General features: G+C 57.5%; 5 protein-coding genes across 5 annotated transcripts; 3 read left to right on the forward strand and 2 right to left on the reverse strand.

Annotated features, from left to right (window-relative positions):
• Positions 1 to 1897: 1897 nt before the first annotated feature.
• Positions 1898 to 2383, forward strand: LOC129197806 (scale keratin-like). The gene is made up of 2 exons (XM_054806558.1): positions 1898 to 2253; positions 2305 to 2383. The coding sequence occupies exons 1-2, from the start codon at positions 1898 to 1900 to the stop codon at positions 2381 to 2383; spliced, it is 435 nt and encodes a 144-aa protein (XP_054662533.1).
• Positions 2384 to 5968: 3585 nt separating this feature from the next.
• LOC129197811 (scale keratin-like) lies at positions 5969 to 6343 on the reverse strand. The gene has a single exon (XM_054806562.1). It carries the CDS (start codon positions 6332 to 6334, stop codon positions 5969 to 5971), a length of 366 nt encoding a protein of 121 aa, XP_054662537.1. The 5' UTR covers positions 6335 to 6343.
• Positions 6344 to 8178: 1835 nt separating this feature from the next.
• On the forward strand, positions 8179 to 8584 carry LOC129197810 (scale keratin-like). The gene has a single exon (XM_054806561.1). It carries the CDS (start codon positions 8219 to 8221, stop codon positions 8582 to 8584), a length of 366 nt encoding a protein of 121 aa, XP_054662536.1. The 5' UTR covers positions 8179 to 8218.
• A 2530-nt stretch (positions 8585 to 11114) lies between these two features.
• On the reverse strand, positions 11115 to 11489 carry LOC129197812 (scale keratin-like). The gene has a single exon (XM_054806563.1). The coding sequence runs from the start codon at positions 11478 to 11480 to the stop codon at positions 11115 to 11117; it is 366 nt and encodes a 121-aa protein (XP_054662538.1). The 5' UTR covers positions 11481 to 11489.
• A 1840-nt stretch (positions 11490 to 13329) lies between these two features.
• On the forward strand, positions 13330 to 13735 carry LOC129197657 (scale keratin-like). Its single transcript, XM_054806292.1, has one exon. The coding sequence runs from the start codon at positions 13370 to 13372 to the stop codon at positions 13733 to 13735; it is 366 nt and encodes a 121-aa protein (XP_054662267.1). The 5' UTR covers positions 13330 to 13369.
• The last annotated feature ends 1168 nt before the right edge of the window (positions 13736 to 14903 follow it).

The raw sequence follows: 14903 nt of genomic DNA on the forward strand, positions 1-14903 counted from the left end.
GATATGAATTCAGTGTACAATTTGATTATTTTGAGCTTTCAAGCCAAAGCATTAAAAATATAAATATGTCTCTTTTCAGAACTAAATCCAGCTTTAAGCTGTAGTTTGAGGGTCAGATAAAACCTAAGGCTGTCTTGGACATCTGCCACTGTGTTCGGGAATGCTCGCAATATAATTCGATTCAGAGAGTATTGAGAATCCTCCATGGATTCCAATATGAATCGTATCACATCTCAGAAATAAACGTAAGCACACAAAAAATATTGCCCGCCTTACTGAGGATTTAATGATAGGATGTATTTTATCTTTCAGAATAGACAAGACTTACATAAGGGACTTCAAAAGAAACACCTCACAGCAGGTCATCTCTGAAAAATGTCTGCGCATCGTTGTCATATAAGGCAGCAAAAGAAAAATATCTATGTATAAGCAGCTTACTACATGGTGTAACTCCAAAGAGAATAGAAAACTGATATTAATTTCATGAATCATGTTTTAGGATGAAAGATGTATTAATTTCACCCATCACCCTTAGATGAAAGAACCTTGCGTGATGTAATGCATGTGTTATGTTACATGATAATTGAAATCAAGTAATAAACAAAAACAGAAAGCGAAACAATTTCATCACTTTGAGGAGCTATCGATACAAAAAATGTGCTGTGTCAAGTAATTAGATCCACATTCACAAAACCAGCCTCTCATCCCTCAGGCACTCTGAACTGTATAAAAGCTCTCTCCACTCTGGGTTCTTCCAACTTCTTCTCTTCATTCGTTCTCCTCGGTGAATCAGGTAAGTCTGAATCTGCTCTTTACAACTATTGGAATAGCTTTTTGCTACACAATTTAATCTAGGATGGTCTCTTCCATTAAAAATTACTGGGTGAAATTTTAGGTGAAAAGGTAAAACTTACAAATATGATTAGAAGTTTTATGGACAGCTGTTCTCTGCATTCAGGGTTCGCATTTAGTTTCAAAGCAAACTGAAAGTTTCTTGATATGGCAGAAAATTATTAGTTCACCTCCAACAGCTGAAGAAATGGTGTGCCTAGTTCAATATGCATTCCTCTTCTCTGTTTATATAGATAACTGGAAATATTTGAAAATGTTTAAACCTTCATGGTTCACAGGGAAATGCTGAGCTTAGAAGCAGACCTTCTATTAAACATCATTCAAAGTGCTTTTATTTTAATTCAAGATAAATGGGCATTAATACTACCAGAAATCAGGCATTGGCTTAGACAGGGTAGGACAAAGAGAGGAACTGAGAGCTGTTGAAAATGTTCTGTAAGAAATTTATTTAATTAAGAGAAAGAAGGATCATGGAGGGAATCTAAGGAGCTGACAGGTGAAATGCTGGTTTTTCATTTTGATGGGTGCAAGTTGTTTGAGGTGAGATTTTTTTTTTTTTTTCAAAGAGTTTGGAGCCCAGACTCAAAACACTGTGTTGTTAAGCTAGTTGCAAATATCTCAGTGCCCTGATTCAATGTCTGAAAATTGGGGACAAGAATATTTGCAATTCCCTTGTAATGGTCTCAACAAACAAGTTACTGAGCAAATCTGAATAGACAATGACTTATAATCCCTGTTCTCACAAGACTCAGCACAAAGGAGATCAGTGGGAATGAAGAGTTAGAGTCATGAAATCATGCATAACAACACACTCCATCTTTGGAGTCCCAGTCCTTGCTGATCCACTGACTCACCAAAGCATCTGAGCGACTAATTTTGCTGTTCTGATTCAATTTTCATTTCTAATAGACATGGGTAAATTGGTGTACTTCAAAGCACTCTTGTCTGAGGAAAGGCAGTGAACTGTATAGGACATTTATGTATGTAAATAATGTCTTGTACTTGCTGAAATCAACTCTTGTAGACTGACGTCCATCCCTGCAAGATGTCTTGCTATGACCTGTGCTCTACTGTCGTTGGTGGCATCAACCGCCCCCAGCCCCTTGCTGACAGCGGGAATGAGCCGTGTGTCCGTCAGTGCCCTGACTCCACGACTGTGATCCAGCCACCTCCAGTCGTCGTCACCTTCCCCGGACCCATCCTCAGCTCCTTCCCCCAGGGTTCAGTTGTGGGATCCTCCGGCGCACCCGTCCTTGGGGGCTATGGGGGTTCCCTGGGCTATGGGGGTTCCCTGGGCTATGGGGGCTACGGGGGCTCCTTGGGCTATGGGGGGTCCCTGGGCTATGGGGGCCAAGGGGGTCTGTATGGATATGGTGGGTCCTCCCTGAGCTGTGGGGGTCTGTATGGCTATGGGGGCTCCCTGGGTTACAGGGGTCTGTATGGCTACGGTAGATCCTATGGTTCTGGTTCTTGCAGCCCTTACTCCTACCGGTACAGCAGGTACCGCCGTGGCAGCTGCGGACCCTGCTAAATCCTACAGAAATACCCCTTGACTAAGGAATGACTGGCAAATTCACGATACAGTCTTTATCCTCAACTGAGCTCCTGAGTAAGGGGCAGAGCATCAAAGACTTCCACGTAATACAGTGGAGTCAGAATAGCTCCATAAATTACACTTCTCAATTCCTTCTTTATTTGTTTCATCTCCTCTTCCTTGCCCCTGCCGGTGGCCAAATGTGCAACTCCACCATCGTCCCAGCGGACGCTTGCTTCTCCCTGAAACTACCACCGCCTGGGAGAAGCCTGAAGGAACACCTCGCTTGAAGCCCGGGGTGACAACCTGACTGCCTCTGCCTTATGTGTCTTTCTCCAGCGCATGCTTTCCTGCCCTTGCAATAAAACAATCCTGCATCCAACACCTGCCTCTCCATTGTCCCTTTCAAGACCCTGCATGGGCGTGAGGGCTCCCTCGCCCTGCACGTACCCTGCACCCGAGCCGAGACAGACTAGTCGCACGGCCCCGGCAGAGCCAGGCTCAACTGCCTTTGCGGAGACCCCTCAGCCCTGGCCACGCACAGCCCTGCTGTTTAGCAACCCCTCTGCCCTGTCTTTCATTGCTACTGAGCTGAAATTATCATCTTCCCTACGCTAATTTTTTTAGCTTCCAGACTTCCAGTAGTTAGTCCAATTTTCACTATTTAAATTTAGTGCTAGTATTCCTTTGAATTTGACATCTTCCCAGATGAAGTACTAGAAATCATCAAACTGTCTTCAAAGACAAAGTAAAAAAGCGTGGCCTGAAGTTCTGTCAAAGCATATTCTGAAAAGAAACAATAGAAGGAAGGTAAACAATGGGAAACAATTTTTAAGATAGGTATCTGATGAGCAAAGATCAAGCACTACCTCTTCTTTTTTTGTTAATCACTGCTGTGATAACAGTTGCCTCAGGGAAGTTTTGGCTGAGTCTGTAAGTCAGCTGGTTGAAGTAAAAAGAATATGAACTAATGCATTACAGAGTATTTACCTATTGCTTTTCTGAGAATCTCAAAGCAAAGGTCTATGCATCAATGTACAATTTCTTGATCTCCACCTTCTGTCAGTGTCAAGGAAAAGCAAGTCTGATTTTAAGAGTTAACTTAAATGCTTGCACACACACCCCCACCCCCACTGTAGATGGATATGTCAGATGGGTGTGTGCTATTACTAGAAAAAAGTTGAAATGAAAATTAGTCTATTGTACTCAAGAATATTGCTTTTATTTTAAGAAAATACTATTTTATTTTTACTGATTAACAAATGCTTACTGAGAATATTTTGACCAAAAAAAGCCTTCAACTGAAAGGTTCTCCTCTCTCTGCCTGCTTCATCCTCCCTTTCGCAACACTGCCTGCCCTCATTGCCCCTACCCTGTGAGTGCCTGGGATGTGTGGAAAGTCCAGGCAGCTGAGATGGAGAAGGAAGGTTCCTGCCTTTTTAGCTCAAGGAAATGGTTCTCTGTCCCTGCTGCTGCTCTCCATTCTCACGTGGCTTGAGGCAAGGATGCTGCTGCCATGAATTCCCAGCAGCTCAGCAACCAACCTCCTGGCTTGTCCCGCACCAGCCCTGCGTCTCCTTGGCTGAGGTACCTCTCTTGTGCTGACCAAAGCCCTCTTTCCTCCCAGCTGGTTCAGCCCAGGGCAAATCCTGGGACAGCTTTACAAAACACAGATGCCTGATTTCCTCTCGTTACTTTCCTGCTCGACACCCGGATCCTTACTCTCCCATACAACCTCTAAGATGTACTTCAGTCATACATCATCACAGCTGAACTCCCAAGCTCCAACTGCAACTTTTCCACTGATTCTCTCAATGAGGCAGTGTCAGGCAGGTACAGCCAGCACCCAATTACAGGTATATTATGTCAGACAACAAGTGCCTTGCCCAAGATAACAAGATTGGTGAGAGCTATTAGCACCCAGCTAACATGATTATGTAGCTTCTATTTGATCTGGATGCCTGTTCAGGGTGAGGTCATGTCTGATTGCAAAATAGTGCATAGAGATACCCTTTCTGTCAGTGTCCAATGTTATATGTGATTTATAGGAATGGAGGGAGTTTACTACATTGGTTACTCAGGACCAGTCTCAGAAAACCTATAACTATTTGTTTGCATTAACGGCATTGGGATGTAATTTGGAAGCATTCTGTTTATGTGCTGATAACTTAAAAGCTGAGTGACATTAAACAGGAGGGAATCAGACTTTAAGACCTGAAAAACAAGGTGACTTAACTGATGGGAGTAATAGTAACGGTAGATCTTAAGTAATAACAGTGCAAAGCCATGCACCTACTGCCTACGGAGAAAAGATCTGGTGTAACACAGGCTATAATCAGAATAAAGTGACAGAAGAGGAAAAATTCTCTGAATAGCCCAAATAGGTGACGGTAAGGTATAGGGAGATTGAAAGCCCTTGGGTGATCTATTGTAAATACAGAATACCAGGGAGTAGTGGTAATTTAAGCAGAACCTGTAAAATCAAGGGGAACAGCACACTCAATTTAACTTTTACTACCAATACATAACTAAATCTTCCAAAGACAGGGTGAATCAAAGAAATTTCAATGGGACTAATCTTAAATTAATTACTCTCACAAGTACTATGCTAAGGGGTAAAATAATGTTGTGGGAAGGATCATTTTAAGTAAAACTAAGAAAAACATTATTTGTGTTTGCTATTGACCACAAGGGAGTTACAAATAACCTGAATGCAACACAGTAGCTGTTTTTGGAAATACCAAGGTTTGCAGAGTGATAAGACAGCATCTTACCTTCTTCTGAATGCTCATGAACACTAGTTATAAAACAACAATCTAATATATGGATATTATGGCATAAATTTATATCTGTACACATATCTATAAATATATATGTTTGGTGCAGAGGGATCTGTAGTCCTGCTAATGCCACCCAACACATTAATACACTTCCCTAACTGAAATGTTGCTCTCGCCAATTAGGAAAAAGAAGATGCTCTGTGGAGATGATGATTACTCATCCAGAGCTGGAGAAGGGGGAAACAAAAATTATTTATCTCCTAAGTATACAAAAAAGGAAGGTATCCACTGGTGCAATATAGAGACGAGCATTTCCTCTACCACACCTACAGGCAAAAAAACAGTGGACAAAAAGAAAGGGAGGCAGGACTTGGATGCAGGAGAGCTTTATTGTGCCCAGAGGGGCAGGAGAGATTGTCAGAGAGAAGGTGGGCAAGACGCCGAGAGGCTGGTTGCCCGGTGTTGGGGGAGGCAGAGGGATCTTCTCCAGAGCATGGCTTCTGGCTGCGCGAGCCCCCTTCCAGATGCCCAGGACTTGTGGCACGGTCCACGCAGAGCCTTTTGGGTGCAGCTCCTGCCCCGTCTTGAGAGCTGGGAGGAGAGTGGAGGGGAGGAGAGCAGAGGGCAGGAGAAGAGGGCAGGGAAGGGCCGAGGGTGTGCGGCACGGCCAGCGGCCCAGGCGTTGTCTGGGGCTGGGGATGCTCAGCAGCCCTCAGCGCCCCGTGCCCGCCAGCTCAGGCCTGCACGGGTGGTGGTAGCGTTGGTGTTTGGGCTGGGGGCAGCGCCTGGGGCTGGGCTGGGTCTAGCAGGGCCCACAGGTGTCCCAGAGCTTCTTGCTGTAGCGGGGCAAGACGCAAGGGCTGCAGGCGGGAGAAGCGTAGGGTCTGCCAAAGGTGCAGAGGCCCCCCGAGCCCAGGGTGGCCCCGGCGCCGTAGAGGCCTCCCAGCCCCAGGGAGCCCCCAAAGGCGGGTGCTCCGGAGGAGCCCACCACGGCTTGCTGGGGGAAGGAGCTGAGGATGGGGCCGGGGAAGGTGACGACCACGGGGGGCGGCTGGATGAAGGCCGTCGAGTCGGGGCACTGCCGGGCGCACAGCTCGTTGCAGCTCTCGGCGATGGGCTGGGGGACGGCGACGCTGGTTTTCGGTGGGCACAGGTCGTAGCAAGACATCTTGGTGCGAGAGAGCTGAGCCTGAAACACAAGGCCCCAAGGCCAGGAGTCAGGAGCCAGCAGGAGATGCCCCGGCCCAGCAGTGCCCTGTTCCTATTGCCAGGGCTGCCCTGGAGCTGGAGGGGCCAGAGCCACCGCCTTGCCCGCACTGCCTGCTGCTCGCCCTCTGCCCAGCCAGCCCCCCTCAGCGCCCAGCTCTCCGCACCCCTCGCCTTGCCCTCTCTCCGCATGCATCCCGAGGGCACACAAGCCCTCGCCGCGAGCCCATGCAGGGCCCGGCTCTGCGTGTCCCAGCCACGGGGCTCCTTCCTCCTCCCGCCGGGGCTCAGCCCGCCCTGGCCGTCCAAGCCTGCTGCCGGCTCGCCCGCTGCCGGCAGAGCTCTCCTGGCCAGGGAGGCCCCACGCCGGCCCCTGCCAGAGGAGGCAGAGAGCCGCAGGCACCCACCTACCCTTTTCCCGAGCAGAGCAGAGCAGAGCAGAGCGAAGCAGGAGCGGCGGATGCCAGCGCTCAGCCAGGGCGGCGCTTTTATGCCGGGCTGGCGAGCGTGGGGAGGAGCTGGTCATGCTGGGGGCACGTGGCCCGTGGCGGCCGAAGCCCGGCCTCCTCCCTGCGTGGCACGGGGCTGTTTTGCTGACGCCGTTTCCTCACCAGCCCCAACCCGCTCTATCAGCCCCTGCAATTACCCCGCTCGGACGCTTGCCAGCTGCCACCAAATGGGCCAAATGAGCCCCGCTGTCTTTTCATTATCTCGGTGTGTAAGAGGGCACGCAGCGTGACAAAGGCCGACTGCAAGCGCCCTGCGTGCCATAGCTCTTCCCCAAGGGCTTGGTCTCGGGGCGGCCCCATGCCTTCTTTGCAGACAGACCAACAGGCAAAACCAGGGTCCGGGCGCTGGCCAAGAAAGCAGCCTAGCAAAGGCTTCCCGCGTGCCAGCGACTGCATGACTTATGCCGTGTGGCTATTATCTGCAGAGGCGCGAGCTTACGAAATGCCAAATCAAAGGCACTCCTCTCGGGCACTGCTCGCTCAGCACCAGGCATGGCTCGCCAGCCCAACGGAACCGGCTTCCATCCGCCTGCAGGTGTTGTGCTGGCCATCGATGTCTGCAAGGGTGGGGGAGAAAGACCCCTGCTGCTCTTGCCCGAGGCACGTGATGCAAGGAGCACAGACCCCCCCGGGCCCATGTGGCACAGGCTCCTTCCAGGCCTCTCCCAGCCCCGCCGGCCCCTCGCAAGTCTCCTGGGAGCTCCACTGCTGGGGGACGGTGCTGGGCAGGGACTTCCCTCAGGGTGCTGGGGAGATGGGAGCCCTGTCTGAACACACAGCCGTAGCAGCCCTGGCTGGGCTGGCCCCGCTGGCACTCGTGGCGGCTCTCCGCCCCGCAGAGCCTGGCTGCCAGCACGGGGCAGAGGTGTCCTCCAAGTACGAGACAGGCAAGGAGGATGCGCAGAAGCACGGCCCTCTCCTGCCGTGCGCAGCCCCAGCAGGGAGATGCCTGCTGTCATTGAGCCCACGAAGCAGGAAGGGGAGGAAAGCCTCGGAAGCGGCATGTGCTGGTCTGGCGAGGGGATGCTGACTCAGGGAGGGGCAGGAGCAGGACAGCCCTGTCATCGTAGTCGGCAGGAGGGAGTGCCGCCTCTGCAGATTGGCCCAGGTGGTGCTGAGCAATGGCGGGGCCACTATAAAACCTCTGCCTCCTCCAGGCTCTCCCTATCACTGCTCTGGCCGCCTTCTCCTCGAGGAACAGGGTAAGTCTGCGAGCGCTTCTCCTCCTGGCCCCCTGCTCTGGCCCCGGCCCCTGCGCCTGCCTGGGGCGCTCCCCTCTGCTGCTCTCTTGCAATCTCTGCCCTCTTGCAGAGCACCCACCCATCCCGCGCACCAAGATGTCTTGCTACGACCTGAGCCCACCGAAAACCAGCGTCGCCGTCCCCCAGCCCATCGCCGAGAGCTGCAACGAGCTGTGCGCCCGGCAGTGCCCCGACTCGACGGCCTTCATCCAGCCGCCCCCCGTGGTCGTCACCTTCCCCGGCCCCATCCTCAGCTCCTTCCCCCAGCAAGCCGTGGTGGGCTCCTCCGGAGCACCCGCCTTTGGGGGCTCCCTGGGGCTGGGAGGCCTCTATGGCGCCGGGGCCACCCTGGGCTCGGGGGGCCTCTGCACCTTTGGCAGACCCTACGCTTCTCCCGCCTGCAGCCCTTGCGTCTTGCCCCGCTACAGCAAGAAGCTCTGGGACACCTGTGGGCCCTGCTAGACCCAGCCCAGCCCCAGGCGCTGCCCCCAGCCCAAACACCAACGCTACCACCACCCGTGCAGGCCTGAGCTGGCGGGCACGGGGCGCTGAGGGCTGCTGAGCATCCCCAGCCCCAGACAACGCCTGGGCCGCTGGCCGTGCCGCACACCCTCGGCCCTTCCCTGCCCTCTGCCCTCCTCCCCTCCGCTCTCCTCCCCTCCGCTCTCCTCCCAGCTCTCAAGACGGGGCAGGAGCTGCACCCAAAAGGCTCTGCGTGGACCGTGCCACAAGTCCTGGGCATCTGGAACGCCGCACCAAGGGGGCTCGCGCAGCCAGAAGCCATGCTCTGGAGAAGATCCCTCTGCCTCCCCCAACACCGGGCAACCAGCCTCTCGGCGTCTTGCCCACCTTCTCTCTGACAATCTCTCCTGCCCCTCTGGGCACAATAAAGCTCTCCTGCATCCAAGTCCCGCCTCCCTCTCTCCTTCTGCCAAGTTGGGAAGATCCCCGGGGTGGGTTCCAGCAGGTGTGGGAGGGCAACTGCTGGTCCCGAGATGCCCAAGCGAGGTGAGGGGCGTCTGTGTTGGGAGAGGGAGGATGCAGGCAGCAGGCTAGCGGGGGGAGAGAGCCTTTTGGTGGGGCTTGCAGGGGCTGGGGAAAGGGCAGAGAGCAGGAGAGGCACTGCCAGTGCTCCTTTGCCTGGCCGCCTCAGCCCGGGAGCGGCACCAGCTCCGCCAGGACCCGCAGCTCCGCAGAAGCACAGCAGCATCTCCGGGCGTCTGCAAAGAGGAGGCTGGACGAGAGGCAGTGCTAAAGCCGGCGCTTGGGAAATGGCCGTCGATTGCTGGAGAGCAGCTTGTCGGGAAAGGCCCTGGGGCTGCTGGGGGACACCAAGGTGAGCGCGAGCGGCAACCTGCCTTTGGGCAAAGGGGGCCAGCGGTGTCCTGGGCTGCCTGCGGAGGCGTGTGGCCGGAGGCGGAGGGAGGGGATCCTTGTCCTCCACCCAGACCTGGCGAGGCCACCCCTGCGGTGCTGTGTCCAGTGCTAGGCTCCCCAGCACAGGAGAGACGTGGAGCTACTGGAGACAGTCCAGCAAAGGGCCCCACGCAGATAGGGAAAGGGAGAGGGAGCTGGTGTCCTCTGGGGAGAGCCTGAGAGAGCTGGGACTGTTTCTGCTGGCCCCGAGGAGGCTCAGGGCATCTCATCAATGGCCACACGTGCCTGAAGGGCATCAAGGCGTCAAGCAGATGGAGCCAGGCTCTTCTCAGAGATGCCCGGTGCCAGAGGGCACAAGAGGCAATGGGCGCCAATTGAAACACCAGAGGCTCAGCGTCAACATCCCAAAAGAGTGCGTGACCGTGAGGATGAGCGAGCACTGGCACAGGTTTCCCCGGGAGGTTGTGGAGTCTCCGTCCTTGGAGAGGTACAAAAGCTGTCTGGACATGGTGCTGGGCAGCCAGCTCTGGGTGACCCTGCTTGAGGCAGCAGCATGAGAAGATGCCCAGCAAAGGCTCCTGCCACAGTAATCCGCCTGTGATTTCTGTGCTTGAAGGTCTGCGGCAGAGAACCAGGGAGCAGTGAGCGTGTTGGTGTGCACGCTGTGGGTGAGATGTGGAAGGGGAAGTATAAGAGGGCAGGGGAAGGGGCAGAAGAAGATGCAAGGGAAGGGGGAGGGGAAGGAGAAGAGGGAAGGGGAGAAGGAAAAGGAAGGACGAGAAGGAGAGAAAAGGGAAGGAGAAGGAGAAGAAGGAGAAGAGGAGGAAAAGGAGAAGGGGGAGAAGAAGGGGAAAGGAAAGGGAAAGAGGACAGGGAAGGGGAAGGGGGAGGGCAAGGGCAAGGGCAAGGGCAAGGGCAAGGGCAAGGGCAAGGGCAAGGGGAAGGGGAAGCCTCCACATTGCTTTCTCTCCCCGGGCCTTTAGCAGAGCTGTGGAGGCACAAAGGGGCTGGAGGCGTGGCAGCCATTGCGCCTGGCTGGCTCCAAGCCCCTGGGGCAGCCCCACTCATGCCCAGGGAGGCTGCGGGTCTGCAAACGCCCCCAGGCTGCATGTCCTGCAGGCAGGGCCCTTGGAGCTCAGCTGCAGGGCCTTGTGCGGCCAGAGCTGCCAGGGCTGAGGGGTCTCCGCAAAGGCAGTTGAGCCTGGCTCTGCCGGGGCCGTGCGACTAGTCTGTCTCGGCTCGGGTGCAGGGTACGTGCAGGGCGAGGGAGCCCTCACGCCCATGCAGGGTCTTGAAAGGAACAATGGAGAGGCAGGTGTTGGATGCAGGATTGTTTTATTGCAAGGGCAGGAAAGCACGCGCTGGAGAAAGACACATAAGGCAGAGGCAGTCAGGTTGTCGCCCCGGGCTTCAAGCGAGGTGTTCCTTCAGGCTTCTCCCAGGCGGTGGCTGGTGCAGAGACAAGCAAGTGCCCTGTGGGACGATGGTGGAGTCATGCACCTGGGCACGGGCAGGAGCAATCAGGAGGAGAGGCGGCATGGAGAGAGGAGGGGAGAAAGGAGAGAGCGTGTGAGGCTGAGGTAGCCCAGGGCCTTTGGGGTTGTGGGAGGTGGGTCTAGCAGGGCCCACAGGTGTCCCAGAGCTTCTTGCTGTAGCGGGGCAAGACGCAAGGGCTGCAGGCGGGAGAAGCGTAGGGACTGCCAAAGGTGCAGAGGCCCCCCGAGCCCAGGGTGGCCCCGGCGCCGTAGAGGCCACCCAGCCCCAGGGAGCCCCCAAAGGCGGGTGCTCCGGAGGAGCCCACCACGGCTTGCTGGGGGAAGGAGCTGAGGATGGGGCCGGGGAAGGTGACGACCACGGGGGGCGGCTGGATGAAGGCCGTCGAGTCGGGGCACTGCCGGGCGCACAGCTCGTTGCAGCTCTCGGCGATGGGCTGGGGGACGGCGACGCTGGTTTTCGGTGGGCACAGGTCGTAGCAAGACATCTTGGTGCGAGAGAGCTGAGCCTGAAACACACGGCCCCAAGGCCAGGAGTCAGGAGCCAGCAGGAGATGCCCCGGCCCAGCAGTGCCCTGTTCCTATTGCCAGGGCTGCCCTGGAGCTGGAGGGGCCAGAGCCACCGCCTTGCCCGCACTGCCTGCTGCTCGCCCTCTGCCCAGCCAGCCCCCCTCAGCGCCCAGCTCTCCGCACCCCTCGCCTTGCCCTCTCTCCGCATGCATCCCGAGGGCACACAAGCCCTCGCCGCGAGCCCATGCAGGGCCCGGCTCTGCGTGTCCCAGCCACGGGGCTCCTTCCTCCTCCCGCCGGGGCTCAGCCCGCCCTGGCCGTCCAAGCCTGCTGCCGGCTCGCCCGCTGCCGGCAGAGCTCTCCTGGCCAGGGAGGCCCCACGCCGGCCCCTGCCAGAGGAGGCAGAGAGCCGCAGGCACCCACCTACCCTTTTCCCGAGCAGAGCAGAGCAGAGCAGAGCAGAGCGAAGCAGGAGCGGCGGATGCCAGCGCTCAGCCAGGGCGGCGCTTTTATGCCGGGCTGGCGAGCGTGGGGAGGAGCTGGTCATGCTGGGGGCACGTGGCCCGTGGCGGCCGAAGCCCGGCCTCCTCCCTGCGTGGCACGGGGCTGTTTTGCTGACGCCGTTTCCTCACCAGCCCCAACCCGCTCTATCAGCCCCTGCAATTACCCCGCTCGGACGCTTGCCAGCTGCCACCAAATGGGCCAAATGAGCCCCGCTGTCTTTTCATTATCTCGGTGTGTAAGAGGACACGCAGCGTGACAAAGGCCGACTGCAAGCGCCCTGCGTGCCATAGCTCTTCCCCAAGGGCTTGGTCTCGGGGCGGCCCCATGCCTTCTTTGCAGACAGACCAACAGGCAAAACCAGGGTCCGGGCGCTGGCCAAGAAAGCAGCCTAGCAAAGGCTTCCCGCGTGCCAGCGACTGCATGACTTATGCCGTGTGGCTATTATCTGCAGAGGCGCGAGCTTACGAAATGCCAAATCAAAGGCACTCCTCTCGGGCACTGCTCGCTCAGCACCAGGCATGGCTCGCCAGCCCAACGGAACCGGCTTCCATCCGCCTGCAGGTGTTGTGCTGGCCATCGATGTCTGCAAGGGTGGGGGAGAAAGACCCCTGCTGCTCTTGCCCGAGGCACGTGATGCAAGGAGCACAGACCCCCCCGGGCCCATGTGGCACAGGCTCCTTCCAGGCCTCTCCCAGCCCCGCCGGCCCCTCGCAAGTCTCCTGGGAGCTCCACTGCTGGGGGACGCTGCTGGGCAGGGACTTCCCTCAGGGTGCTGGGGAGATGGGAGCCCTGTCTGAACACACAGCCGTAGCAGCCCTGGCTGGGCTGGCCCCGCTGGCACTCGTGGCGGCTCTCCGCCCCGCAGAGCCTGGCTGCCAGCACGGGGCAGAGGTGTCTTCCAAGTACGAGACAGGCAAGGAGGATGCGCAGAAGCACGGCCCTCTCCTGCCGTGCGCAGCCCCAGCAGGGAGATGCCTGCTGTCATTGAGCCCACGAAGCAGGAAGGGGAGGAAAGCCTCGGAAGCGGCATGTGCTGGTCTGGCGAGGGGATGCTGACTCAGGGAGGGGCAGGAGCAGGACAGCCCTGTCATCGTAGTCGGCAGGAGGGAGTGCCGCCTCTGCAGATTGGCCCAGGTGGTGCTGAGCAATGGCGGGGCCACTATAAAACCTCTGCCTCCTCCAGGCTCTCCCTATCACTGCTCTGGCCGCCTTCTCCTCGAGGAACAGGGTAAGTCTGCGAGCGCTTCTCCTCCTGGCCCCCTGCTCTGGCCCCGGCCCCTGCGCCTGCCTGGGGCGCTCCCCTCTGCTGCTCTCTTGCAATCTCTGCCCTCTTGCAGAGCACCCACCCATCCCGCGCACCAAGATGTCTTGCTACGACCTGAGCCCACCGAAAACCAGCGTCGCCGTCCCCCAGCCCATCGCCGAGAGCTGCAACGAGCTGTGCGCCCGGCAGTGCCCCGACTCGACGGCCTTCATCCAGCCGCCCCCCGTGGTCGTCACCTTCCCCGGCCCCATCCTCAGCTCCTTCCCCCAGCAAGCCGTGGTGGGCTCCTCCGGAGCACCCGCCTTTGGGGGCTCCCTGGGGCTGGGAGGCCTCTACGGCGCCGGGGCCACCCTGGGCTCGGGGGGCCTCTGCACCTTTGGCAGACCCTACACTTCTCCCGCCTGCAGCCCTTGCGTCTTGCCCCGCTACAGCAAGAAGCTCTGGGACACCTGTGGGCCCTGCTAGACCCAGCCCAGCCCCAGGCGCTGCCCCCAGCCCAAACACCAACGCTACCACCACCCGTGCAGGCCTGAGCTGGCGGGCACGGGGCGCTGAGGGCTGCTGAGCATCCCCAGCCCCAGACAACGCCTGGGCCGCTGGCCGTGCCGCACACCCTCGGCCCTTCCCTGCCCTCTTCTCCTGCCCTCTGCTCTCCTCCCCTCCGCTCTCCTCCCAGCTCTCAAGACGGGGCAGGAGCTGCACCCAAAAGGCTCTGCGTGGACCGTGCCACAAGTCCTGGGCATCTGGAACGCCGCACCAAGGGGGCTCGCGCAGCCAGAAGCCATGCTCTGGAGAAGATCCCTCTGCCTCCCCCAACACCGGGCAACCAGCCTCTCGGCGTCTTGCCCACCTTCTCTCTGACAATCTCTCCTGCCCCTCTGGGCACAATAAAGCTCTCCTGCATCCAAGTCCCGCCTCCCTCTCTCCTTCTGCCAAGTTGGGAAGATCCCCGGGGTGGGTTCCAGCAGGTGTGGGAGGGCAACTGCTGGTCCCGAGATGCCCAAGCGAGGTGAGGGGCGTCTGTGTTGGGAGAGGGAGGATGCAGGCAGCAGGCTAGCGGGGGGAGAGAGCCTTTTGGTGGGGCTTGCAGGGGCTGGGGAAAGGGCAGAGAGCAGGAGAGGCACTGCCAGTGCTCCTTTGCCTGGCCGCCTCAGCCCGGGAGCGGCACCAGCTCCGCCAGGTCCCGCAGCTCCGCAGAAGCACAGCAGCATCTCCGGGCGTCTGCAAAGAGGAGGCTGGACGAGAGGCGGTGCTAAAGCCGGCGCTTGGGAAATGGCCGTCGATTGCTGGAGAGCAGCTTGTCGGGAAAGGCCCTGGGGCTGCTGGGGGACACCAAGGTGAGCGCGAGCGGCAACCTGCCTTTGGGCAAAGGGGGCCAGCGGTGTCCTGGGCTGCCTGCGGAGGCGTGTGGCCGGAGGCGGAGGGAGGGGATCCTTGTCCTCCACCCAGGCCTGGCGAGGCCACCCCTGCGGTGCTGTGTCCAGTGCTGGGCTCCCCAGCACAGGAGAGACGTGGAGCTACTGGAGACAGTCCAGCAAAGGGCCCCACGCAGATAGGGAAAGGGAGAGGGAGCTGGTGTCCTCTGGGGAGAGCCTGAGAGAGCTGGGACTGTTTCTGCTGGCCCCGAGGAGGC

The sequence above is a fragment of the Grus americana genome, chromosome 29, assembly GCF_028858705.1.
Source record: "Grus americana isolate bGruAme1 chromosome 29, bGruAme1.mat, whole genome shotgun sequence".
Classification (NCBI taxonomy): domain Eukaryota; kingdom Metazoa; phylum Chordata; class Aves; order Gruiformes; family Gruidae; genus Grus; species Grus americana.

Coding starts and splice junctions, on each gene's coding strand:
- LOC129197806 (XM_054806558.1), top strand. CDS start 1,898: ATGTCTTGCTATGACCTGTGCTCTACTGTCGTTGGTGGCATCAACCGC. Junction 2,254..2,304: donor TCCCTGAGCTGTGGGGGTCT/GTATGGCTATGG, acceptor TGGCTACGGTAG/ATCCTATGGTTCTGGTTCTT.
- LOC129197657 (XM_054806292.1), top strand. CDS start 13,370: ATGTCTTGCTACGACCTGAGCCCACCGAAAACCAGCGTCGCCGTCCCC.
- LOC129197811 (XM_054806562.1), bottom strand. CDS start 6,334: ATGTCTTGCTACGACCTGTGCCCACCGAAAACCAGCGTCGCCGTCCCC.
- LOC129197812 (XM_054806563.1), bottom strand. CDS start 11,480: ATGTCTTGCTACGACCTGTGCCCACCGAAAACCAGCGTCGCCGTCCCC.
- LOC129197810 (XM_054806561.1), top strand. CDS start 8,219: ATGTCTTGCTACGACCTGAGCCCACCGAAAACCAGCGTCGCCGTCCCC.